Genomic DNA, 27542 nt, shown 5'->3' with positions numbered 1-27542 from the left:
ATGGCAGGGCTTGTTATGTCAACTAATTACCATTTGTTGTTAATCAATTACATTCAAACAGCACATACAGTCTCCATTGACCTGTAAGAGAGGTGATGGTTATTTGGAATAGCACACTGCTCCCTTTAATCCCTGGGCTCTTGGCAGAAGACACAGTCTGGTTTTTGATCCTCCCCTGATTCAATCTGAATGGTGATGGAGTGGAAGCTGTAGTGCTCAAACAGGGCTTGGGTAACATCTCTCAAAATCTTCTGGCTGTCTGCTGAGTCTGCTACAGATAGCAAGCAGAAAGTAATCAAAACATACATTTTGATAATACTTTAAAGTATTGTATACTTCCAATGTAGACATTGATGTCTAATATAGATATTGTATACTTCTAGGATAGAAACTTATAACAAGAAGTTTGTTTGAAAAGTGTTTCTTGTCCTTTTTATCCTGCTTTCAGGAACCTCCATGTCAGCAAACCTTTGTTCATTCAAATGTGGTTGGAATATGTAATTTTGGCAAGAGTTAAGCTAAATTAAGTAATCACCATAGAAATTCAGTTTGGCAGAAGACTGAAGGAAAGCAGAAATACTTTAAAAAGATTAGTTCATCCAGTCAGGGAGTAGCAGCAGTGCCAAGTGGTTTGGGTGGCTGATAGACCCTCTGTTTTTGGAAAGTGGGGACTCCATGGAGGACTTCACCTCTAGCCCCATCCTTGGCCAAACACAGCTGGCTTTTCTATTTTTCTTAATACATAAAAATCTGACAGACAGATAAGAAAATTGACCTGAGTAGTGGACAGTTTGTCAATTGGGATAAGAACTACCATTTAAAATAATATTTTAAAATATGAACTGGAGCTACCTCTAAACTCCATCTATTTTTAAAGACTGCTTTACTTCTGGAGATACATCAGGAATGCATATTTGCCCTGTAAGATTTTCTTGTAGAGATCAACAGTTTTCAAGTTTGACAAAATTGTGATAAAAATCCGGTTTGAGTCTAATTATTTTAATTTAGTTTTAATGTCTTGTCATTTACTGTGTTGTCCCGCAGCCTCTGCAGTTTTCTAGTTTTGGGCTAAGTAGAGGTCCCTGTTGTTTAGACAAGGTTCCTGGGAGGAGGATCCGAGACCTTTATTTGTTATTATTGTTGATTTTATTTTTCCAACAAAATTATGACAATTTTTTTTAACAAGCAACAGATATACAGTCAGCTTAATCTGAATCAAGAAAGACTGACCTTTACTAGACAGCAGCTGAATAGTTACTCCCTGCTTACAGAAATTTACTGACCTGTGGCAATGTGAGCAGAGAGAACAGTTTGATTCATTGTCAGAGACCAAAGATGAAGGTCGTGAACAGAGTCCACTTTTTCAACTGTTAAAATTCTTGCTTTTACAGCATCATAAGCAAATCCTTTTGATGTTCCTGAAAAGGAGAAATTGATGGAAAAACAGTATTTTTAAGGGATAAGAATTGTGATCAATAGAGGAAAATGAATCATGAACCTTTATTCGCTTAGATGTATCATTTTTATAAAAAAGTATTCAATGCTTTGGAAAGCCCATCTATTTCAGAGTTCACTGTGCTATATAGTCTTAACCCTTGGTTTAAACTTCTCCATGGAAGGTTGAGATTCATGCATGTTTTAGGGGATGTTCTGAATGTCCAGTTTACATAGGGTGGTGAGCTGTTTAGCCAGATCATGTCTCAGTTTTGCACCAACATCTTTTGTGAGTGCATCTCTACGCCTACGTGAACAGCATGAACTCATAATGCTCCACTTGGATCAGTAAACTGAAACAGCAGCTCCAGCATCCACTTTATTTTTAGAAAATTCTGGGCAGAATATTCTGCTTAGGAGATAGGACACTCCCCAGAGCTCCCGAGGAGGACAGTGGGCTTCGTGCAGAGGGGAACAGAGCACTGCTGACTTTGGCACGTCAGCACTGCTTACAGAAGCTGGGAGTCACTGCTTTAAGAAAGAGACACCTGAGTGTCAGGGATGCTCCCTCTTCCTGGTAGCTTGATTTTTTTTTTCCAGTAACCAAGAGATCTGCTATTTTGGCAGCCAAAATACAGTCAGTTGCCATGCTCTTGCCTAGGTACACTTCTACATTGAAGTATCTCTATCTCACAGTCACTGAAAGCAAACCAATGCTCAAATGAAACTACTGTAACAGCATTTTCTAACAGAGATTTAATTTTTGGTTTTTAACAGATATTTTATTTCTTGAAACAGCAGTAGGTGCAAGTGAAAGAGAGAAGAAATAGCCATGCAGGCAGTCACACTTAGTACCCATTCAAAACCTGCACATTTAGAGCTACTTTTCCCTTTAATCCTCATGTCTTCACAGCTGAGAAAGAGGTTGCATTATATTATTCAATGTGAGTAAGGCAAAAACATGCTTCTGTGACTGCTCAAGTCGTTTGGCCTTTCAAATCTAATATTCAGGCCCATAGCTGACAGGATTAAATATTGTTAAGCCTGGCTCTTCTTGCTGCTGCTGTGCTGAGAATTGTCTATTCCCATGCACTGGAATGCAACTGGAAAGCTCCAACAGCTTGCTTTTCTGGACTCACATAACTAAAAATCTTTTAAACTTCTGCCTCTTGCACTCAGCCTATTTCACAGACACAGCTCAAAGCACAGTAAAAGCACTTTTTCTTGGCAAAGACTTATATTTCACACAGGTAAAGGAAATAGACAATGAACAAGGTGAGTAGGCATCTCACATGCCAAAGGGTGATAGAAAGAAATGCTACACATATGGCAAACAAAAGCAATTCAGAGCTCATTAGCAAAATACCAGTATGAAAGCTTTTACAAAAACTGGCATATGTGTAAACCTAATGTATTGGTAGAAAAAAAAAATTGATTAAAATTAGAAGTAGGTTTAAAGTATGATCAGAATTATGAGAGTATCAGAAATTGATACAGAAATGTGCCATTATATTTTTTTTTTCCAGCATATATAAGCATTATGGAGAAAGCAACAGAAAAAAAGTCAAAATGTAAATGTATTGATTCTGAAATCAAGTCCTACCTTCCATTAAGATAGTTAAAATATCCCTTAAAATCGTGATGGTAGTTGCCAAAACAAAGATGGAAAACACAAATGTGCAGATTGGGTCGGCTATTTTGTACTGTGGCTAGAAAAATATGAACACACCACTTTGTTAATTTCATTATTGTTGGTTATTGTCATTTTTAATTAGCATGAAAGGATAATAAATTTCATTCATCTAGTAGAGAACAAATGCTGGCCCCCTTTGCCAGCACAGGGAATTAAGGTGTTACAGATGAAGAAAGGGAGACACCAAAGTATCCAGTTGAAACAGCAAGAAGCAAGGGTTACACTCTCAACAGTTATTTCAGTTCCCAAGAATAATTCTCTTTAATACAATTACAGTGTGTATGATTAAGACAGAGGAAATATTTACATAGTACCTAGTGTCACAACGCTGTGAAAATAGCACTTAGCCTTGATTGCAAGGCAGGCATACGAACTAATAAAACCAACCTTAAAGAAGATGATAAGTGCACTAATTAGCACACTAATGCTCTGGAATAGATCTCCAATGGTATGCACGAAGGCTGCCTGCAGGCTGGCATTGCTCAGAGCTGGTTTTTGCAGAGGGGCTGCCGTGTGCTCCCTGGCTTGTGCCCCATGGCTGTGCCCGTGGCCACTCTGGTGCAGAATCAGGCTTAGTCTGCAAGAGATGTAAAGCTGCAAGTATCAGAGGATATACTGCATCTCTGAAAGCAGTGAGGCCACACACATCACCACCCCTGTCGCTTCTGAATGCTCAACAGTAAGATCTGACACATTAAGTAGAAATGCAGAGGTGGCTGAGCAGACATTCCTAGGTTTTCAGTGATTTGCATAATCAAGAAAGTCTGTGAATGGGGTAATTAATGAGGCCTCATTTTCTATAGAGTTCTTGAATATTCTGACATCTAATAAAAAGTGAGACAGAAAATAATCTTTTCCTGGGGTTTGTAGATTCATAATTTTCCTTCCCAGTGTGTCTGCTAACAGAAAGGAGGAGAGCAACTGCAACTTCCAGTGAGAAGCAGGACCTCTCTTTTTGACCCCTTTCCATATCCTCACGGAACTCATAAACACTTAATATTTTTGAGGCCATTATCTCTATATAGTTTTTTGTTTTTTTAATTGAATTACAGCAGCAGGTTCAAGGTTCAAATGTCATTTGAGAGGAGAACAAAATAACTTACAGGATGTTGGTGAGCACAGCACAAGCAGAGGTAATGAGCATCACTGTAGCATCAATATCATAGTCTGGGTGTAGCAGCCTCATGCAAGCCAAATATGTCAACACACCAGTCACCATCCAAACTATTATCATAGACATCAAAGCTCCCAGAATTTCTAGGAATGAAGAAAACCTGATTTTAACAGTCAGAATAGGAATGCAAAAACTTTTAAGAGTTTGATGATAATGGCTCAAGGTGTATGAGCTTTATAGCCAGAAGAGATGCTTCTCGTATGCTGGCAGTCTTAAAGCTCACAAAGAATGGGCCGAGCTCCTTTCTGATCATAAAAATCCAGGGTAGCCTTGTGCATGTGGTGGCCTAACCCTGTTCTACCTGCTCCTGCTTTTGTCCCCTTCCAGTGCTGAGTTCATGCAACATTCTAAGAGATTGGAGATCTGTAAAAGATCATTTGGGGAGTTCTGGGAGGAGCAAAAGGAGTTTGCCTGGCCCTGACTGTGGTGTGACACCCATAAAGATCAGCCCTCCTCTCCCAACAAGATTATCTCCATCACAGGAGCAGAGGTTTGAAGGAAGGAGAGAGGCACAGCCTCCCCTCTTTCTGCACACCTCTCACCACTTCACGTTTCAGAAAGAGAGTAGCAGCTCCCAATGAGGTCCTGTCAGCACAACTCATCCTGGAACTCATTCTGCCAATGCCACAAAGTCATTTTTGTGCCAACAGCTGTGATGAGAACAAAAGAAGTTATTTTTTCCCTGGGGTAGCAAAATTTAATTTTGTCTCTATTGGCTTTGAGCTGGGCTCAAATAAATCCAGTCCCCAAGGCCAGCTTTTATTGCACTGTTATAGGAGAGGTCCAGGGAAGTGCATATGAACGTGCAGCATGCTTTTAATAGGATATGGGAGTAGTAATTGCCATGTGACTTGAATGGGTAAATGAGCACAACTGAGATAATACCAAAGAAAATGCAAGCTCACAGTAAAGTGAAAGGCAGCAGACAGCCAGAAAGCATTTGCACAGACCTCCACTGACAATCCATTAAAACAGCTTGTGATTTTTTGTATGATTTTATGGGGATCCCCTCTTTTGCAGGCTGCAAAAGCTTATCAAATAACTGCTTTGCCTAAAACTGGAAAATAATAAATCAAAGTGCACTGACAGGGGAATTTAGTTTTGCTCAAAAGTAGATAGAAGCAAACATAAATCTTACAATTTTATTTTTTTTTTTGCAAGTTGCAGGTTGAACTCCTGCAAACTTGGCCCAGCTGAAGGTGTTGATGGCTGTGCTGTCATTGGCATGAAAGCAGTCAAGAGCTCTTGTGAGCACACGTATCCACCTGTGTGGATTTATGCAAATCTTCAATAACAGAACATGTTAGTGGTCATCTTTACATATTAATTTTCAATGGAGCATCTTGGCAAAAGTTTAATTAAGCTTGCAGATCAGTTCAGCAGAACTACATACTTCACTCGAGATGTTCTCAGCTTCTTTTTTTTCAGAACTACTAGCACTAACAGTACAGCAAACAATAGTGTAGGATTGTGTGAGGATCTCTGAGTACAGCTGAGGATGATTAAGGTGCAGGAGAGGTTTTGTACCCGAAAATAGTTTGGCTCACACTATCAATCTTATTCAATATTGTGTTTCTGTGTTTGTGAAAGTAGCTGCACTGCTTTGGCATGGAGGGCAGGAGGCATTCAGATGGCTAAACCTGAGCACTACCATAAAGAGTCTTTTCATGACAATATCTATCAGTCTGAGAGAAGCAGTGAAGAAACATCTTCCAGTGTCATGGAGGGCTGCTCCTTCAAGACCCTGGTAGTCAGTGAAGAGTGACTTTGCCACCTGACTGCCCTCAGCTACTCTATTAAGGTGCCCACCTGCATATTAAACTGAGAATATAGCTGGGAAAATAAGCAAGAAGCAGGGTAACAATCATGGAATGCAATTAAATAGCTTCTAACATTTGATGCAAGGCTCTTTTTGCTACCAGGATAAAAAGGCCAAAAAAGGGTTGGTTTTCAAGTTCTGCATTGCAATGACAAAATAAACACAATTTCATTCAGACTGAGGTTGAAGTTACATGAAGTGGCTGAACCTGCCTACATCATCAAGAGAGGTTTCTCTTTCACTTTTTCCCCCCCAGCATAAGAGATAATAAACATGAAAGTAATGGTAGACCAACTCATGTTTAGTAGCAGTTTACTAAGGCTGCAAAATTCAGCTATGTGCTGTCTAATAATGCCAGCCATGCTTGGGCCATGCTGAACCTCCCATCACCCCGCAGCTGTTTCCAGCAGAGCTGGTAGAATACTCTTAGAGAGCGACAGAAGGGCAGGGTGAGTATGGCACATGCCTTCCCTGCTACTCTCTGCAGCTACAACCAACCCTGGCCTACAGACATCTGAGTCAGAAGCTGTTTCTGGACTTTGCTAATAAATATCCTTGAAGAATGTATCATCAGAGTCTTTGGTTCTGGTGCACAGGTGTCTGCAGTCATTTGAGGTACACTAACACCTCCATGCATGGCTTGACACAAGGTGTATAATTGACCCACAGACTTCCAGAGTGGCAACTGGATTTCAAATGCCACAAATCATTCACATCTAAGCAACAAAACCCAGCCCTGAGACAACCAACATGAGACTTATTTTCAGACAGAGACAACTAAATTGCCTACCTGTAAGCATTACCTGAGTGTCTAAGCTCTCTTTGTGGACAGTGGACATCAAATCAATGTTGATTGTCACAGCTCCCTTCTTCACTGGCTGACTGGGAACACTTACTGGTTTCTTACTTATGAGTGTCTGGTCATATTTGACAGGCCCTGATTTTGTGCTTGACACCTTGTTCAGTTTCCTACAGGTCTTGTGCAACAGCTGCCATTCCCATGCATAGCCTCTGACATCCTAGACTTCCCTGACACACTGGACTTCCATGTTTAGGAGGCTGAATGGAGTTAAGATTCTTGTTGAATATATCAGAGACTTGGACCCTGTGCTTAAAGGTGCTCATGTGCATGTAGGCATTGATATTTGTGTGTCTAAATCTTGAACAGACCCATACTCCCAGAAAATTATTCTCATGGTTAGTATTTTGCTAGTGTCTTCTTGTCTTTTGCAAAAACACTTGTGTTTGATTGTCAGGATTTTGGTATTAGGTATCATCTGTAAAATGGTTGGTTTAGGTGGAGGACAGAGTACTTTAAAAACCTGTTTGCATCTGATAGAAACCAACAGTGATAAAGAGATATGAAAGGAGAGACTCTAGAAAAGGGTAAATGTTAAAGGACCCCACTTTTCTACAAATGTAACATTGTGAGCTTTTAAAAATAATTTAATAATTTGCTTTAGAAATGGAGCAAACCCTAGTTTTTATGGTTATTGTTGCTTTTCTAGAAATTTGTTTCATAACAAGTTGAAAGCTCAGTCCTCCACACACTCAAGTCACTGAGAGAAGTTGCTGTTATTTCAACCAAAGTTAGCACCAGCCCAAAACTCTGGTAAATAATGAAATTAAAGACATGATTTTAGATAAAGGGTGACTATTTACCTCTTTACAATTCACTGTTTTAGTGTGGTTTGTATTGAGAGCTGTGGGAGCATTAGTGCACTGTCTCTAAATGCCTGCAGCCCTCTGTTGCACATCAGCTTGTTCTCCAGTCCCTGGCTATGATAACTCCCTTTTCCCATTCCACATGATGTTCGTAACATGCCATGTTTGCTACCTGCTCGGTGCCACCCAAAAGTGAACTGCTTGGTAGGAGGTTTGGAGGTGAGCCACAGGGAGCAGAGGCTGATCAGGAAGCTTGTCAGGTCCACCAGGAGGTGCGCGGCGTCGCCGACCACGGCCAGGCTCCCGGCGAGCTGCCCACCTGTGTGAGACACGACCTGATCATGGCTCTGCCCAGGGCTCGCAGCCAAACACATCCAACCCAACACCTGTTTTGCTGGGAATCAAAGGGAATGCTCAATTTTCAGTCGTCATGCACAAGACCCAAGCCTCTTCGAAGATAATTTCATTTTGTACCTCGTTCATGCAGTGAAAGGGATGAATTAATAGAAATACATAAGCCAAATCTCTTAGAGAGAGACCTAAGAACAGTAAGAGTTGTGATACATTAGTCCTGTAGTTACATTACTATTGTACCATTTGACTATGTTAATATCAGATTTTCTTTTTGTAAAAAGCCATATTTTTGTGAAATTCCATATTAGGAATCACATTTCCAGTATCCTCCCACTATCTTTTCACAGAACACTGATACTTTTATGTATGTACAACAGTTCAGAGACCTAGCTTATGGGATTAATTTCCTATTTGTTACAGGGAAATATGCATGTTCTTCCTGCTGCCTGACTGTTTATTTGTCACAGGCAACACTAAAACAGGAATACACTGAAAGATCCCAGTAGAAGAACTGTGATAAACAAGCAACCTCATTTTAGTGAGGGCATAGACAAAAATGTTCTGTTCTCAGGACCAATCTATCATTTGGAATCTGAAATGCATGACTTAACTTTCCTGCTAGACCTCAATAAATGTGGCTGAATATCATTTTACTCTGTGGGGGTTTGGATTTATGTGGATTCTGAAGGAAAAGACCCCACCAAATTGAAAACATTTTCGGTTATTTTAATTCACATTTCTTTTACTCAGTAAGCCAAATATCATTATTTTGCCAAACTCTTCTAACCACACCTCAGGGCTAAAGACAAATCCAAATAAACTAAAAGTTTGCATTAAACTGCCCCAGGTCCTGGTGGCTGCAGAAGACAAGGATTCCAGGCAGGACACTGTGGTTCCAACACATTACAGCAGGGGAATCTTTTCATCAAAGTGCAAATGTAAAAGTAGACATGTGAAATAACAGAGCCAAAAAACGTCGTTTCTGCATTTGGCAATGCATTTCCATTCTTCAGTCATTTAATTAATTTCAGCTCACTCATTTCTCCTGACCACAACCTGTATGAGAATTAATGAATCCTGAAAAACATAATAAAATGCCTCATTCAAATATCTGGCAGCATACCACTGCCAAAAGGACATGTAGATATATCTCTTGTTTCCTTATAGATGGAGAATTTTCATGCCAGCAGGATGGACTGGCTGTTTAATTTCCTTCTGTATGCTTATTTTAGATTAGAATACCTAACACCATAAGTTTTTTCAGGGCAGAACTTTGCTCAAAGTTACTTCCAAAAGGGAGAAAGCATGGCTGCAGAATTTGGGGGCATCTCATTCCTCGTGGTAAAATGAAAAATTCATCAAAATAAGTATTTCCCAGCACATGCTCAAGTGTAAATGCAGAGATACTTTTTGGTCATGACACATCTCTTAGACTATCACTGTTTTCAGGGTAATTATTCTCAAGAGGGAGGCAGTTCTCCTTAGCAGGGGGAAGAAGGCTTGTCTGGCAGTGCCCAGATTTAATAACCCAGGCATCAGGTATCTTTCAGCAAACAAATATGTAGATCACAAGCTGTGGGCAAAACCCTATTGCATTTTATATACTCTATTTCTATGTTCTGTGGGACAGCATCTCAAAAGCTTGCTGCTCACCTACTGCCTTTGAAAAATGTTTGCAAATTATTATTTTATGTATTGCGGGCATAACTAAAGCCTTGGGTGAGTTTCAGAGATCTCAGTCTGTTTAATTTAGCAACTTGTCTCACTGATCAAGTTTTTCTGTCCTGCTCTGACATGAGACCACATGCAGTGTTTGTCTTTCTTTCTACTGCCCAAGTGGAAGTGCTTTGAAATCCATTTGGTCCTTAACCACCAAAAATCACTGGAAAGCACTTTCATATCTGGGCTCCACACTGGCTAGTATTGGTCTGACTGATACCTCCAGATCTATGGAGATTGTGATGGATCTGCCTTAGAAGAACAGAAGGTGATTGTCTTTCAAAGAGACAATCTTTGGTGGTGTATCAGGCTCAACCAGCAGTGCCCCGTTTGGGAAAGCAGTAATGGCCAGCACAGATGGTTTGAGAAAAATATCCTGGAAAGGTCTAGGCCTTCAAATGTCTAGGCATTCAAAGAAACACAAGTTTTCAACCTCTCTGAGAACTTTTTTTTCTTCTGTTTAGCAGAATAATGCCCACGGATGCTGTTTGCCCTCTGAGGGCAAGGAGGGGAGGGGAAGATACTCTTTATCTTCAAGAGTAAAATAAGTGTCATAGTTATAGGCTTTTACAGCTTTTTATCAATACTCCCAACAAGTGGCCTTTAAGACTTACCCTTCCCTATAATGGATGCTTATAGATTTATAGACCACAAGCAGTAGAAATTGTCAGTCACTCAATGGTCAATCATCAGGCACAGCAGTCTTGCCTAATGATTAAAAATATTAAATGTATGGTTCATAATTACAAAAATCTCCACAGAGAGCTGTCTGTAACTGCAGTTAATAACTGGTTTGTCAAAGTTTAATGGTCTGAAGCAAAACGGTCTTCAAGGCTGTTACTTAAGCTGTCACTGCAAAAAAGCTGCATGATTCATTAAGCAAAACGAAACATTTAGTTAACATATCAGCTGTCCTTCCAATTACCCTCTAGCACAGCCACATTCACCAAACTTAAGCCTACTGATTATATGGTTTTGTTAATAATGCCCTACTGGCACTGGAAATTACTGCATGGGGATTAGCAGCACTGGTTTTCATGGGGGAAATGCACATGACCCACAAACAACAGGGCTTCATGCAGAGGGAGCACGGGGGAGGAGAAGAGAAGTCCCTGCTGGGTTTGGCAGCCAGAGGAGAAATGCAGCAACTCTTTCCGTGCCTCCACTTCTCACTTGCAGGGAAGACAAAGCCTTTCTGTTTCGTTTTCATGGGGCTCCAGAGATGTCTGAGCTGGGAAAATATGAGTTTCAGAGGCCTTCCTGGCTGATTTTTGTTACATGGGCTGGAACACATATGGGAGAAGTCTGTGGGATTCCCCATGCCTTCCCTTACCTCAGCTCACTGCAGAGAAGGGCAAATTAAAGAGCCAGGAGCTATCAGGTGGATATAAATATCACAGAATCCATGGAGAGAGCAGAGCAGTGAGACAAAATGAAAGCCAATACTCTATGAGCAAGCCAAATACTTATATTGGATGTTGTAGGGTGGATCCAGAAGTGAAAGCTAATTAGGTAGGGGAATAATCTTCCATTGATCCAGAGGCATACCAGCAGGCCAATTTAAAAGATAAATGTGCCCTGATATAAATACATTGACTTAGCTGTAGAAAAACAGATGGTGAATCTGGCCCTGGATTTCCCTGGATTTTGAAAAGACTCTTGCATTTATTTTCAGACCCTACTGCTAGCAGCCTTTATCAGTGCTGAGGTCTCATTGGCCTGGATAAATACATAAAATCTTTTAAAAAGAATGTAACCAATTTATTAGACATCCTTTTGTGATGCTAAAACGTGCATCAGTCAAGCTTAAAGACCTGGAAGAAAAGTTAAGACCATTAACTGATCTTTGTATTCCTACCCAGGTGCAATCCTTGAATAAATATATGAAAATATTTTGAAAATTTCACTTAAACCCTCTCCTCCCCCCAATTCTTTTAATGACCAGGGACAAAGGAGAGTTATTTAGTGCCAGGTGGGTTCACCCCTGGCGTGGTCCCTGCAGTCAGAGTGCACTCAAGGCAAGGATGTGGCTGTGCTGGGCACCAGACTGGGCTCTTTTGGAACACATATACTTCCCTGTTATCTCAGCAATCATGAAGAAGGTGCAAATTACTGATGCTACACAGAGCTTCCTCCTGGCTTGATGCTGCTCCCTCTGTCTGTTCTCATAGGCCTGTGAGTAGCTGTGACAGTGATATGCTGGATTAGCTCCTGTAACTTCTGCTTCCTGCTGCTGCCTCTCTTCATCTGAATTCCTCTGAAGCCAACTCATCCTTTAGGATAGAAAGAAATGGAAGGTTAAAAAAGAAAAACCCTAGTTATTCAGGAGTCTGGCCCTACAGCCCCAGAAATGATGTAATTAATGCTTTCAAAGGATAAAAGCAGCATTGGGAACAACAGAGCAGGTCATAGAAGAGGCTTGCTCACACAAGACACAAGCAAGGCTCTGTGGCAGGGAGCTGTGCATGAAATGAGCGTTCTGGCTGTGTTTCCCAGTTCTTTGGGCTCTCCTACATCATTTAGCAGTTTGTGAAGCACAGGGTGGCTTTCTTAGGCTGTGTATATCATGCACACTACGTGACTTTAAAGAAAGTGTACTTCATGCAAATAGCTACCAAATTCAGCATAACAGGGAGAAAATTCTACTAAAAAAAAATATCAGGATTTTATTCCCAACAGCTTTGTCAGGAAGACTAGTCAAAAAAACACCCGAAACTTCTTAAATATAATCAGCTAAAGATATTTCTCTCCTCTTTTTGCACACAAAATTATTTTATCTCAAATTTCCACATATGTACAAAATCTATCAATATTCCAGAAGAGCCTGAGCTTAGAAAATGTTCACCAAAATATCTCAAAGGTATTCAAAAATCAAAGAAATCAATATATCCTATAGTACACATAGAACTCATTGTGCTACTGAGTTTATGATAAGGTGAAAAGTCCAGCAGAAATGGCTCTTTGAGTATTGCTCCAGCACAAAGTGATTTTTCAGCCAAACCTGCTCTGCCACAAAACTTCAGTAGTGTGCCTCTCAGGGTTCCTGCACAGGAAATACAGGGTGGGGGTAGAGAGGTCTGGGGCCAAGCTCATTGCACAGCAGCTCTGGAAGCTCCTGGGTGACCACAATGTTTGGTGCTCTCAGAAGAGCAACCAAGAGATTCCCCCTGGCAGGCCCCAAGGTGGTTTGCTGAGCAAGGATGTTCCTTTCTCCTTATCTCTCAACAGAAAAGAGCCCAAATTGTAAAAAAAAAAAAAACGAAAACAAAAACAAAAACAAAAAACCCACAAAAACAAAAGCAAAACAAAACAAAACAAAAAACAAAACCAAAACAAACAAACAAAAACAAAACAAAACAAAACAAAACAAACTTCTAAACCCCCTCCCAGGGGGACTTAAAACCGTTCTGTCTCTCCCAGTACAACACTTGTTGCCAGAGCTACTCCTAATGTGATGAGTGCACTGAGACTGTGGCACCAGAAGGTGAATGCTGCCAAGATGCACATGCACACAGTCCCTACAATCACATATTGCAGCTGTTTGAGGTCTGTGTGTGCAGGGGCTACCCAGGAACACAGCAAACTCCACTGCTTTTTTTCCAAGTCTGAAATTAGCCTGGGGACAGGATGTGGGACTGGGCTTAGTTGTCCCAGTAATAACAGTGGCTTTTTCCCCATTTTGACTTCAGACTTTGCTCTGGGACTAGGAAGAATTGTTTCTTCAGCTGAAGGAAACCTGTGCTCCAGGAAGTAACATGAATCCTGGTGACTTTCTGTAGTGCTTCTGCACTGTTTATAGAAGTGTCAAGATGCCTAAAATCTCACTGGAAAGAAATTAGATGGTGGCTGCCAACGTGCAGTAGTCAATGTCCAGAAAAAAACTGTACTGAAATCACAAGCTTTTTCCAGCTGCTTTTTTTGGGTGGCCTGAGGGGGCTGCAGCTGCTCAGCAGGTCTGAAGTCCTTCCAGATGCCCCACACTGGTGGGCAAGAGGCAAAGGCACCTGCAGAGCTGGTGTCTTGGCCATTTATGTTCATCAACATCACAGAGGTACTGGTGAAAGAAGAGCTGACCCACCTTGGCAGCCGAGCCCTGCAAGTGTAGATAATCAATGTGGATTTGGTTCTGTAAATATTGAGATGTTCCCAGGGTGCCACGTTCCCCTGAGTCAGCCTGTTTCCCAGCCAGGTTAGCATGTGGTCTCTGTTTGCTCAGTGGAGGTGACTGCTTCCCCCTGTACGTGAGGAGCTTGTGTGAAAGAGCAACTGGTCACATTTAATGTCTGATGCTTGGAGACAGTGAGTTTTCTTAGTCCTTTGTCAGCATTTTCCTTTATTTTCCTCACATCAACAAATAAATAGGAGTTGGACTAGGGAATGGGCTGCCCATCTGGCAGCTGGGGTCCCCACCAGCCAGTCCTTCTCCAGTCCTTTAGTTTTACATTTATCGGGTTCCTTATGTGCACTGGGTCATTTTTGTACAATATTTTACTGATGAATTAGACACAGAAGGTACCACAAATTAATTCCTTCCAGATGGCTGAATAAAATTCTGTAGTTCTCTCACTCTCCCCTGGAGATCAGGGCAGGCAAGATTTTCTTTCTCATGATCTCTCTCTGGAGTTAACTTCCAATGCTTTTCTGTCGTTTGCATGTAAAATTAATTTCCCCTTACCTCAATTTTCATCAGCTGGCATTGAACATTAAAATCATCTTAATGACATGAGTCAGGATCAGCTCAACAGCCTCTCAGGCAGGAATGCCAAAATTACCACTGCATATTCTGAGCCACCAAGTCCTTTCCTTGTTGTTAACAAAATAGGTCGCTCTGTGATCTCGCTCTCTTTTGTTTTTTGTCTTTCAGTCTATCTGTCAACTAACAAAGCCTCAGGGCATCACTGAGGGGCAGGAAAGCTCTGTCCACAGATCTTGCTGGACAGATGCAAAAGCAAACAGAGACAGTATAAAACCACAAATGTCACATTTTTCTGTCTAAAGGGTACCTAAATAAAAGTGCCCCGGTTGCCAGAGGTGGGGAGCATTCACTGCTCCCTTTGAACTTGCAGAACAGCATCTGGTCTGATGAGTTGGGAAAACTCCTGCCAGCTCCTGTACCTAACCATTATTTTTCTCTTTCAAAAGCTGCCTGCCACTAATTAAAAGAATCTAAGAATCTAAGAGGCAGTTTTATAAAAGTGTGAATCAAAAGCTTAAGGTGCAAAGATCAGCTCTGTTAGACCAGAAACTCCTTCATAGTGTTTTAGAGCAAGCTGTAGCCTTTGAGCTTCAGGTCTCTGTGCCAGCATATTGCAGATTCACAGATTAAAAAATAATCTTTTCTCCATTTCAAATTCTCTTTTCTTTGTAAAAAATATAGTCAGGGGAATGTCACTGAAAGGCTCCTACTGAGTTGTCCCCGGAAGGGGGAAGCAGAAAATATTAATACATATTTCAGATTTCACACAAATCATTAGCAATAGCTTTTTATTACAACTTTCTTTCTGTTTATTTTCATTTGATCTGCTGGGTGCCTTGAACTTCAGGCTTGTGAGAATAATTGCTATCCTCCTAGACCATTATGAGTTCCTCAGTCACAAGAGGAAAATGTGGAATCACTGCGCTTTCCACAGGAGATGATCTCCTTCATGAGGGAAAATAGTAATTTTCTGGTGCCTGAAAGCATAATGAAACTACCTTCAGAGAAAAATTTATCAAAGCCATAGTCACCTCCCTTATGCTGGCACCATTCTGATTTCAATTGATGTACCAATCTTGAATATTTTCAAGGTATTTAAGACCCTGTTAATAACCTGGCCATCCAGTTTCTCCTTTTCCTTACCGTGGGCACAAAATAAAGGCAAATATTTATATGTTTGCATACATTTAGATGTCCAGTAGATAGGAATTCATGCCTTAGTTATCTTCTGTGCCTCATTTTGAAGGCCTGGCCCTGTAAGCATAAATGTATTGTCAAGAGTTTTCCTTCTACATAGCACTATAACAATAGCTGCCTGGAGACAGACCAGAGGTGCATGTAGCCAAGTATTCAAATTCTGTCATGAACATGAAGGAATACATAAGGTCAAAGTACCAAAGAGGAACATTCCCAGAGAGTTACTGCTCCCCACTTCTGAACCAGAGCTCCTATCCAACATCTCTTTACAGATCTTTATTCCACAAACCCAGCTGGCTTGAAAGTATTGAGTTCCACAGTTTAATTATGATGTGTGTAAAAATAATGTGTCTTTTGTCACTCTGGAGCTGTCTGTCTGCTATTTTAATTAGTTCTAATACTGTTAGAAATGAGTGACTATTCCCTGTTTACCTGTCTCACATCATTCATGATTTTATGTATCATTGTTATACCTCTGAACCATCAATTTTCTGAGCTGATGTCTTTAATTTCTGTTTCATATAACTCACTACCTTGGTTCTAATTTTCTTTCGGAGATGAAGTGGGCAAAACTGAATTGGGCATAATGGAGATGGCATATGGCCAGTATTGGGAAGACACAGCCCATTCTGGAGGGTCCTATTGTCACCTGAAGGGGGCAAAGGCAACGGGTTTGGGTTTGCTGAGTCTGCTGTTACTGTGTGCTACTGGGCCAGCTGGCAAGCCAGTGCAAAGGGGACAACCACAGGGCCCTCAGCTAAACCAGTCCAGAGATCACAAGAAACACCTATCATCCTCCTCAGCATTGATTCTGCACAGGATAAGGAGTGCTGGAAAGCCTCTATTTGATGAGGACTCTTTGATCTTGTAAGAGTTTTCATATCACCTGCAGGAAAGGAGAAAAAGAACAAAATATTTCTTATGTACTTGCTATACAAAATCACTCTTCACCTGAAGAAATCATCTCCCAGGTTTGCTTCAAACTTTTTGCTTGCTGGTATGAGCCTGGCAGACAGGAAGCAATTAGGAGTCTAAGGTCTATAGACAGGAATATCTACAGGTAAATGTCCTGTGTTAAAAACTTTTGCATGAAGACAAACTAACATTTCCACACAACTTTCCTACTATCAACATTGCCCACCCCTGCCCTGCGTTTTTCCCTGCCTTGTCTCTTGTCTCAGAGACAAAATAAAAACCAAAACTTTGAGACAACACCTTGTGTTTCACTTGTGTGATAGTATTCAAAATCCCAATATAAAGACACATAAAGAACATAATACGAAATCCATGCTGGATCAACCCAAAATCTAGCTCACAGCATAGCTGGTACAATCAGATGAAAATCCACTGATTTATGAAGTGGGATATTGAATATTTGTGGTCAATATTACAGTGATCTGTTGCCAGCAAGAAATAAAAATAATCTTGCCTGTCTTCATTCAGGGAAACTTGAGGAATTCGGTCAAGCCATTACCTAGACCATGATAAAGGGTTATCTAGATCACTGTGTAGGTGATAACAAATAGAAAAAAAAGAATATAAATTACTAGTCATTAGAAGAACTTATTCTCTTTTAATACCACCACTGACTGTGAAAAGACCATACAGAACTATTCAGAGACCTAGTTCATACCTAATTTAAAGACAGATGCTGTATGACAATGCATACTGCATGAAGCAGGAGGTTCTGAGTGCTCAGCTTCAGACCCTGTAACCATTATGGTTCATAACCTTCCTCAAGTCTGGTAGGAAGTGGTGTCCTGTCCTGAGACCCATCCCGTGTAATGCCTTCCTCTGTTGCCTGGAGGAGGAGGAGGTGTAGGGCACCCTGATCACATTGGCAGATGATGCCAACCTGGAGGTGCAGCTGATGGATTGGAGGGCAAGGCTGCCATAAGGAGTCTGGAGGAAGAGCGCAGTAGGAGCCATCTAATCTCACAAGAACAAATATAAAGTCTTGCACCTGGGACAGATTTGTGACACTATATCTACAATATCATGTCCAGCTTTGGGGTCCTTAGCACAGGAAGGATCAGTAAATCAGAGCAGGTTCAGCAGAGGGTGACCAGGATGATTAAAGGCTGGAGCACTTCTGGGGGGACTGGACTTTTTGTGAGAACCTAGATGCAACCTGCCAACATTTCTGAGGAGGCTATTGAGAAGATGGAGCTTTATTGTTCTACATGGAGAAAGGATGAGGTCATTGGTCAAAAATTGAAACAAGTTCCAATTGAATATGAGGGGGGAAAAAAGATTGTGAAGTTAATTCCCTACTGAAGCAGATTGCCCAGAAAGGTTGTGGAGTTTCTATCCTGAGAGATTTTTTTCAAGACTAGACTGGAGACAGCTCTGAGCAACATTATTCAATCTCTTGGTTGGACCAGAGACATTCTTAAGGTCCCTCCCATTGTGAATTGTATGAGAAATCTACAACTGATCAGACTTTCAAAGGGCTCAGTTGAAGCCCACCCCCTTTTAAGCATTTCAAGTTTGACACGGGAAGCCTTAATGCATCCAAACCATCTAGTGACTACAGACAGGTCTGACAAAACACTCTCCTCCACAACCCTGAGTGCATGGAAAGGGGTCAGCTTTCAGGCTTCCTACTCACATGGTCAAGATAAAACTAGTTTTGTTCTCTGTGTATTGTAATGATGGCTTTTATTAAAAAGAAAGAGGCTGGGTGATGGCAAGGAAATAGGTAATCTGTGTGCAAAATAAATTGTGTTGAAAGCATTAGAGCTTTAGGGTTACACATGTGGGACAGAAAAATGTGGTAATTTATACCAAAGGTTAAGATGAGCCTATTGCTACTATTTGCTTAAGGCAGCTGCTCTGTGAGCCCAGGCCCAGAGGGCTGCATCCCCTCATGGGCTGGCTGTGGCTCACAGGCTGGCACCCTGAGTCACTGGGTGGCACCCCAGCTGCTGGGTGCAATGGGAAGCAGGGCAAGGGCTTCCCCTGTGCTACCAGCTCTTTCCAACAGGAGGGAGACCCTCAGCCCCCATTTCTGGTTATTTCTGGAACAGAGTAATTAAATTGTGCAGTTAATCAAATTTCATTTGACAGAAAAAGCAAAATGGAGATGCAGCACAAAAGCCACATGGCTGGATGACAAATCCTCTTCATTTTGGAGAGCTGTGCTACCACCTCCATCATTCAGCCACCTCAGGACCACCACTGTAGAGCACTCTGGGACCAGCCCTCCAGCTCAGGGTCTATTGCATGTAGCTGCAGCATCAGTCCAACAATTGCAATTGCTGCAGCAATTCACCCCAACTAATTTCAATCCTAAATTAAGAAATAATTATCAGAAAAAAATTTACTCCAGAAGGTGTGTCAGCTCTCAGATAGCTGCCAGGGATTCTTGCCCTCAGTGTGCATCCTACCCTTCTGCTTGGCAGGGATATTCCCCATTCCCAGTGATCCAGGAGAAAAAATGCTTCCTCCCAAGGCAGCCACAACTGTCCCTGTCTCAGGGGACCATATAATGGGTTTGCCCAATGTTGTCCTTTGTGTCCAGAGGTTGCAAGGGGCCAAAGAACCTCAAGCACTGAAGCTGTGCACACAAAATTGCAAACTTTCAAAAAAACACTGAGTGTCTTCAACACCTAAAATGAACTGCAGAATCATATGGGATCTTTTTGAAATATAAATATTACCACAAGAGTCATTTTGGACAGTGCCATCTATATTTATGGAGCCATGAAATAATATTTAAATAATAACCCAGACGTTCAAATGACTAAAATACGATGGCACTGACCCCAGTATAAGAACATGAAGAGACAGATTTCCATTTGAACTGACAGTGTTTACGCCAAGTTTCTGTCCCACATGTTTTAAGAGAGCCAAGCAATAAATAACCTGAAAACCAATGAGATAATGGAAATGTCAAGAGGTGCTAAACTGCAACTGAGCAGCTATTTTCTTTAAAAATACTTGCTAGTCTGAGTGAAAAGGAAGAATGAAAAAAGGTTAAACTGCAAAACTATTTTGTGATAGACATTTATACTCTTTTTTTAACCCCATCTACAGTATCTCATGTTTTCAGAGGCTCTCTCCTCACTTAAGCAAACATTTACTCACCAGACCTCTGGCATACAAGAGGTACATTAACTGTAAGCCCAACAGACTATCCACAAGAATAAAGCATCACCTTTCTTTCAAACCAAATGGATAATTTAGGCATTCAACATGAAGGAGCCTTGTGCCAAACATGGTGTCAATAGCACAATTATAATTCAGCCTAAAATTGCAGCATAATCCATGAGGTTTTGCGTCCTACAATAAATCTACTAAGCTTATAAAATACATAGCAAGAGACACTTGCTTCAACAGTAGATTGGTTCAATCCATCACAGACACAGACATATCAGACTGCTGTCTAGTAAATGTTTCAAATATTTAATAAGAAAGTTTGGGAAGAAAAAAATTGAACAAAACATTTTGAAAGTAGTAAAATGTATGCACGATGAAACTCTCCAGACTTTGACTTCTGCAGCCAGTTGGCAGATTGGTGATCTCATATTGCTCTGACACAGAAATGTCAGTGAAGGAAACAAAAGGTTGTGTTACCTGTCTAGGGCCAACGAGTACTTCTTGGTGTCCTTCTCGCTCACAAGACAAGTCCTTTCAAGACCTTTTTCAGTAGCCATGAAGAAAGTCAATGGGGTTTTGCTTGGTTTTTCCCTTTAAACTCTCTTTTCTCTGTCTGAAGTAATACGGCCAGAAATGTCCTTTTGACTTATGCAGAAGTCTCTGCCAAATATTTTAAAAATAAAATGTTTTAATAATCTTCCCAATAAACCTGAGAGAAACTGTGAGGGAAAGCTTCTCTCCTGGTGCCTGTGGCATTACTACCATGCCAACCAGTGACTTGCTGAGCGTGTCAGATTGGAGACTTCGGGCCTCCCTCCCTGTTTTTCTTTTTTTTCCTTTCATGTTTGATGCTGGATCTGCTCTTTGGTCACGTGGGGGGTGTGTGCTCTCCCAGGCACAGGCCCAGGGTCCAGCACAGCAGAGCACACATGGATGTGCACAAAGGAGCTCATGTGGATGCACTGAAAGAGAGAACCAAGGTCATTAAAACAGCCTGATTTGCTGGAAACAGCCAAAGCCCTGTTTGCCTTTCTGCATGCTTGGCTTGGGAGGAAAGTCAACCTCCGTCACCCCAGCTTTGTGCAAGCCTTTTAATCTGAGCAATCACTCTAAGGACTGATTTCTTCCCCTGGCATCTTCTCTCTTAATGCTTCGGAAAAGAAGAGGCTGCTTATTATTGCCATGTGCAGCACAGGTTATTGAAATCTTCATTTCAGCAGGAAGGACTGCAGGTTGTTATTTCTGCTTTATTCAGTTTGTTAGTTCTATCAACAGCTGCAGACCCTGGAGGGGAGGAGAAGCCCTCCAGTCTCACCTCTCTCACAGCCTGACCTCAGACATTTGCTTCAGCACTAATGGGAAATCTTCCACCAGTGCTGGTTGTGTTTTACCATATTATTGGCAGAAGCAGACTGTGAGTGAGAGCCCTACCTGTGCACTGCTTTTGTGGGAGAAATTAGAACAAGGCAGTGGGAGGCTGCACTTAAATTCTGCAGTCTTTTTTTACCACAGGTACTCTAATATGACTATGATGAACTGGGATTGCCCCTTCCTTCCCTCAGCTCTCAGAGCACATATTCTGGCTGAAATTCATGGGGACAGGTGGCACATTTGTACATATAAATGATAAAAATTTGGCTTATGCCATCAGAGATCCACATGTTGCTTCCCACATGTGAGCTGTGCAAACATTTCTCTGGAACTGTGAACCAAGGAGCATTTTTCTGAACAGACACAGCAGAAATGCATTTTTTTCCACAATGTGCTGTCATCTTTGCTGCTTTAATGCCCTTTTCTTGAGAGCCTTTCCCCAGGTTCTTATACCCACTTATGCATCCTTCTTAGGTGGAAGAGATTGATTTTATGACTCATTCCTGGAACTTCCTATCTTCTTCAGAACTGTAAAATGTTGCTCTTGAATGTTTTTTAAAGTTGATGCCACTTACTGGACCTGAAAATGTGGTTGTCCAGCAAGGCTGGTTTGAGAAGAGACTCAGGTCCAAGGATGTGTAGTATGGATCCAGGGCTTTTGCAGAAATCTTACAAAACAGAAGTGCCATATTTCTTGTCACCCCAGTAACGCCACTAAGGAGTAACTTTATTCAGCTGCCAAGAGGGTGTAAGGGAGGAAAATGAAGGTGGCCTTTCCAGCTGTGCACCCTAGAGCCTGACACAGGCTTATAATTCACACCCAATGAGAGATTCTCCTGGCTCCCCATCCCATAAATGCCACCATTATTGCAGTGTCTCTGTAAGCATCTCAACTAATCTTTCCTTCAGAAATTACCAAATAGCAACATCCTGTTGCAGACTCAGGATATCAGAAAAATAAACCTGACCTGGAACCTGATTTACAGTGGATCTCAGCTTTTCTAGGGTGCTAAGCCAAAATATCAGGTCTAAGCACCTTCAATTAAGGAAAATTTAAAATCCACCTCAGAAGATTACAGGTAAAGCCAGTTTCTTTTTAGAATCACTGTAGGCATGTAACTTTTGTTAGTGAGATGGATGAGTTTCCATCATTTTGCAAGAGGATCTTGAGCCTCAGGTGCATAGCAGCAAAACGAAGCCATAGATCATTCACAGCATTTAATCTAGACTTCTGTTTTGTGTTTATTATTGTCAGTGCTGATGGTTGTGCTTCTCAGGAGACAGGCTGTGAGGCAGGATAGAAAGAAATCTCTTTGAGCTATCCACAAAGACTTGAGTTTCCTCTTTATCAGACTCTGAAACTCATTAAGAGAGAGACAGCAGCTGTCTGTGGAATTTCTGTTTCAGAAAAATTATTCAGACCATCTCAATAAATTCATCTCAGGCTTTCAATAATAATGCAGTTTGTTTCTGAGCCTCCATTAAAAATGCTGCAAATCCAATCATACCAGTTTTAATGACCCTAGTCAAGGACATTTCTCAAGATTTGCATCCAATACAGACACATGAAGCATCACACTGGCTTTTGCAATTGAAAGCTCCTTGTCATTATTATCCAAAATCTCCATTAGTAAAAAAGCATATCCTTCATCCCATTTCAATTTTAATCAACTACACTTTAAATACGAAAAAAATCCAATCCCTCTCATCCTGTCATTATGGAAGCCGATACTGACAGCTTAAATGTACAGAGGAAAAATCAGTGCCTCTATTAATTGAAAATGGCACTGAAGTAGATCATTTTTATGAGCCATGAAACATCTTGAAGATGATCTGCAAAGAGTTTCTCTACCTTTCTCTGGCATCAGCTTTAGTAGCTCTGTACTGCATCACTGGCAGCCTAGGGACCCAGGCATTTGTGATTTCTGGGGCTTGGTTATTACAGTTTTCACATTTGTAGTGAGAATATGCTTTTTTCACCCAGTGAAGTTCCAGTGCCCTTCCAGGCATCTGTCATGTTGGGATCCAAGGCTGGAAGCAAGACAGATTTAAAGGAAATCCACTTTCCTCTTCTTGTGAACCCTTCAATGCAGTAACCCATTATAAGTGAGTGTCAGAAGGAAAATACCTACCCTGATTTAGATCCAATTTAAAAATCATTAAAAGGATGTTAATATTTGATATTTTAAAATACTAAATTTTTAAACATCAATATTTTTATCTTGGGTTTGCTGCCAATTTTTCAAAAGAATGGAGACTTTTGATAGTAACTGACTGAGGGGTAAAAGTCATCTGCAATGTTTTAGATGGATATTTTAGATTGCACAAAGTCATTGAGGAGAAAAAGACTTTTGAGGACCTTGTCAAAAAAATTCAAACTTGCATTGGGAGTGGGAATCTAGAAAGAACATGGTACTGCTCATGGGGATGTACACCTTTCCTTCCTGAACAGTAAAAGTATATGCTGCTACCAAATCAAGTGGAAATCCTTCTGCAGAGCCTGGAGTTTCAGGTCAGGACATCTACTCCTCACATGAGTAGAGTTTCCAGAGCATCCAGAGTTTCTCCTGATGAAGCCAGCGGGATGAGACAGCCCCTCCCAAGACAGGAGTCTCTGGAAGAGCTCAGAGCCTTGCTATGGATGGTGAGAGAGCCCAGGGTGCCCAGGCTGTGCAGGGAGCACTGGTAAATGGATGAGGAGATAGGGATGAATCTAGACCCCAGCATGGGAGTCCTGCAGGACACCACAAACATGACCCTTGCACAGCTACAAACTTCCTCTGGTCCATGCAAGGCCTCTTGAAGGTTTTTTTCTCCAAGCTGTGATATGAATATGGGTCAAATATGTGTGGTGGGGATGGGGGAAGGAGAGGAAGCAACCTTTAGCATTTTTTGTCTTTTTTATCTTATTTATTCAAACTTTCATCTTGATCTCACTTTCTTAGGGCCAACATTTCAGAAGTGCTCTGAATTAGCTTCTCAGTGTCTCAGGTCTCATGGTTGAACCCCCACTGTACAAATAACCCAGCTGTCATTAAGTTCCTTGGAGGGACCAGGCCTTCAGAAGTAAGTAGTGCCAAGAAATGCTATTTTGATACTTTGTTTTTCTGAGAATATGGCAGAGTACTGTTGTGTCTGAATGTCCCAAAAGGCTTGTCCACAAGTAGTACAGCCTAACTTTAGAAGAAGTTTTTTATTCTAGGTTGTAACTGAAAAGAAAAAGACAGTGCAGTTGAAAAACTAATGCTAATGTCACCTCAAATGTTACTGTCAAAGGCTGTATCAGCTTTTGTTATAAAAAGATATTATCCTTCTCTGAACACTTAGTGGTTTTCTGTATCTTTTCCATTGTGATTGCAAAGGGCTTCTGCTTGGTTTTGTTTTTATGATGTCTGAAGCTGGTTGGAGAATTAAGCCTGTAATTGCATTGCTAACAAGTATTTCTTAGATACATTTATTTTTCCTTGGGGAAAGAGTCTGTTAGGAAGAGAGTACACATATTTTGGCAACAAAAGAGACAGCTATGACATTTGGCTCCTAAGTTACTACCTGGATATCATTTTAATTGTTTTCTTCTACTAATAAAATATAGTAACTTTACTGCATTAGTTCCTTTATTACACTTCCAACATACATTTCATTGTCATGCTCTTCCTAAGTATACTTGGGTCATGAAGATACATTACAATACATTGAGAGCCAGTTTGTTCAAAACACAAGGAGTTCTGCATTATTTCTCACCAGTGCAAAACTAATTGGTTTTTCTCAACTGCTGCATATATATTTATTTTCCATTTTATCATCTCTATAATTGCAGTTTGAATTAGGAAAAGGACAGAGCGACCTGGTAAAAGCAGTTGCAGGGACAATTTGTGTTTTGCTTCCAAGCAATCAGGATTTCTCAAGCCTGTTGAGTTGCAGGGGTGTTGAAAGAGTGCTCACATCCCTCTTGCCTGGGCCATACTTGCCTGGGCCATTGCTCAAGCACTTTTCCTTTCTTCCATGACTTCCGAAATTTTCTTTGCAATAATGTGTATTACTGGGAGGAAGGAAACCAGGGCTCCCAATCCAAATGCTCAAGAACACTGAAACTTGGAAGAAATGAGATGGCATTTTGCCTACCCCCTTTCTAGTTTCTGAGTGTGTGCAATGCACTTAGGGCCAGGCTGCAGTGTGAGGGCTCCCCAGGCACACCTGAGCCACAGCACAGGGACGGCAGACCTGAAAATTCCTGGTGGGAGGCAGGTAGCCCTCTTTGCTTTGTCTCCTGGAAATTGCTACTGGGTGAGATTTTCTTTGCAGCCACATATTTTCTCTCTCTTTTCTGCTAAAGAAAAACTGAAAAGTCCAGTATAAGTTCAGGGTTGGGACTTCAAAGACTGCCACTCTTGCACTGCGTTATGGCATGCAGCAATGTACCCATGAGGCAAGGGATCCAAATGGGACACACTGGCTGTCTTTCAAGGCAGAAAATGCATGGGGATTCTGCATCTGGCATCTCAGAGGGGCAGCACATATGTGATCCCCAGGCAGTGCCCACCTGGACTCCCAGACAACTTGAAGGGACATCAGCCTTGCAGCGTGAAGCTAACCCTGTGTAAATTGTTGAAACACTTCTAGTTCAGGGAAGCAAAGCACACTAGATAAGCTATAATGTTAATGGCATTTTCCACACATGCATACCTTTGAGTTGCCTAGCTTAAGTCTGTTTCCTGCCTGGATTCTCTAGGTACCTTTTATGTGGTGCATATGAAGCATCTGGAAATTAAATGAAGAGTTAAATAATGGCTCTCTTGTGTATGGAGCACAGTAAAAATTACGCAGAGAGTTTTTATAACTTTTTTTATATAATAAATTTAAAGAGACTGAATGCTGGTTTTATGATATGAGATTTCCAGATTGCTCCCAAGTCAGCAACAAGCTATTCATAACCTTTTATTATAGCATTGTCATGATGACTGTAATCAAGTCCCTGAGCTACCTGATGATACCAAGGGTAGCATCAAGTTGGTGAATATGGATAAGTTTGCATTTAATATATTTAAAGACTGGCTCCTGCTTTTTTATAATATTAAAACTCTGTTGATAAATTTGGATCTAGTTTTCTCTTTAAAAGTATTCGGGTTTTGTAGATTTCTGTAGGATACCAGTGTATGAGCTGATCTGGTAAAATACAAGTTTGTGTCCCTACTAGAACAAACTTCTTCATCAGCCTTCCTCTACTGTCCCCCACTGTCTGGGGTTTTCAAACACCAATAAAAATTTGATCTAAGCAAAATCTGTTAGGAAGGCATCTAAGTAAGAGCATGCTGATTATTACAAAGGTTGGTAGCACTCACCTGCTAGGCTTTTTGGCTTTTTCTGGCATATCAATGTGAGAACATTGCAGCATCAGCTGGATCCCAATTCCTGCAGAGCATCTGGGCTGACCTCATACCAAGGGCTGAATCAGAGGATTTACTTTGATGCCTTGTTTGTGTGTTTTTAATATTCTGAGGTGCCATCTGTAAAAACAGGCCTTCTGTTAGGGTTTGCACATATCAACAAATTAAGTAATTGCTCCAGATCATCTTGTGCTAGTGCTATACAGGCAGCAGTGTGCTACAGCCATGAGATTTGCATTTGGAAAATGTAAATATTCTCTGCTTGCTAGCACTCAAATCAGAAGAACCCTTCCCCCTTTTCCTCCCCATGGTTGGGCTGCCCATTCCTTTACAGCTTACACAGCCTTCTCTTTAAGCCTCCAATGATGGATATTCCTCATGCAGTCTATTTCTGTCCTTAATTACTTTTGCTATTAGAAAGCTTTTCCAAATGCCTAACTTAAACCTCACTGTAATTTAAGCCATTATTTCATAATGGAGAATTAATTCCTTCCCTCTCTACAGCTACCTTTACATGTTAGAAGCTGCAGTAGTGCCTCTCTTTTTTTCTTTTAGCAAAGAGCTCCAGTTCCTTCAGGCTGTTATTTTGGACTGTTCTGCCCTGGACACTCACCAGAGGCTGGATTGCTTCTGAGCATCAGTAGCTGGGCACATGTTCCAGCTGGGGCCATGCCAGTGCTGAAAGAAGAGACATTTCCACCACGTGTCACATAGACAAAATCCTGCTTATAAAACTCAAGACAATGGACATTTCTCTGAAAACAGTATAATGTTCCTTACCTTATTACATCTTGTGATTTACTAAGTGCCCTTTCCACCCAGACAGATCTTCTCCTGTTATACTGGTGCTTATTCTATTTTGGCTATTGAATATTTGAGGAGACAATTGCCACTACCTGTGTATAAATACTTTTCACTCAATCTATTTGCATTTT

General features: G+C 41.1%; 1 protein-coding gene across 1 annotated transcript; it reads right to left on the bottom strand.

Annotated features, from left to right (window-relative positions):
* SLC30A8 (solute carrier family 30 member 8) lies at positions 1 to 27542 on the bottom strand. The gene is made up of 10 exons (XM_064403787.1): positions 27116 to 27542; positions 26563 to 26727; positions 20330 to 20814; positions 11923 to 12131; positions 7958 to 8104; positions 4231 to 4384; positions 3515 to 3704; positions 3038 to 3143; positions 1284 to 1418; positions 1 to 271 (listed from the first exon to the last, which is right to left on the bottom strand). The coding sequence occupies exons 3-10, from the start codon at positions 20407 to 20409 to the stop codon at positions 126 to 128; spliced, it is 1167 nt and encodes a 388-aa protein (XP_064259857.1). The 5' UTR covers positions 20410 to 20814; positions 26563 to 26727; positions 27116 to 27542; the 3' UTR covers positions 1 to 125.

This window comes from Passer domesticus, chromosome 1, assembly GCF_036417665.1.
Source record: "Passer domesticus isolate bPasDom1 chromosome 1, bPasDom1.hap1, whole genome shotgun sequence".
NCBI classification, from domain to species: domain Eukaryota; kingdom Metazoa; phylum Chordata; class Aves; order Passeriformes; family Passeridae; genus Passer; species Passer domesticus.
This window is presented reverse-complemented; position numbering and strand designations above follow the sequence as displayed.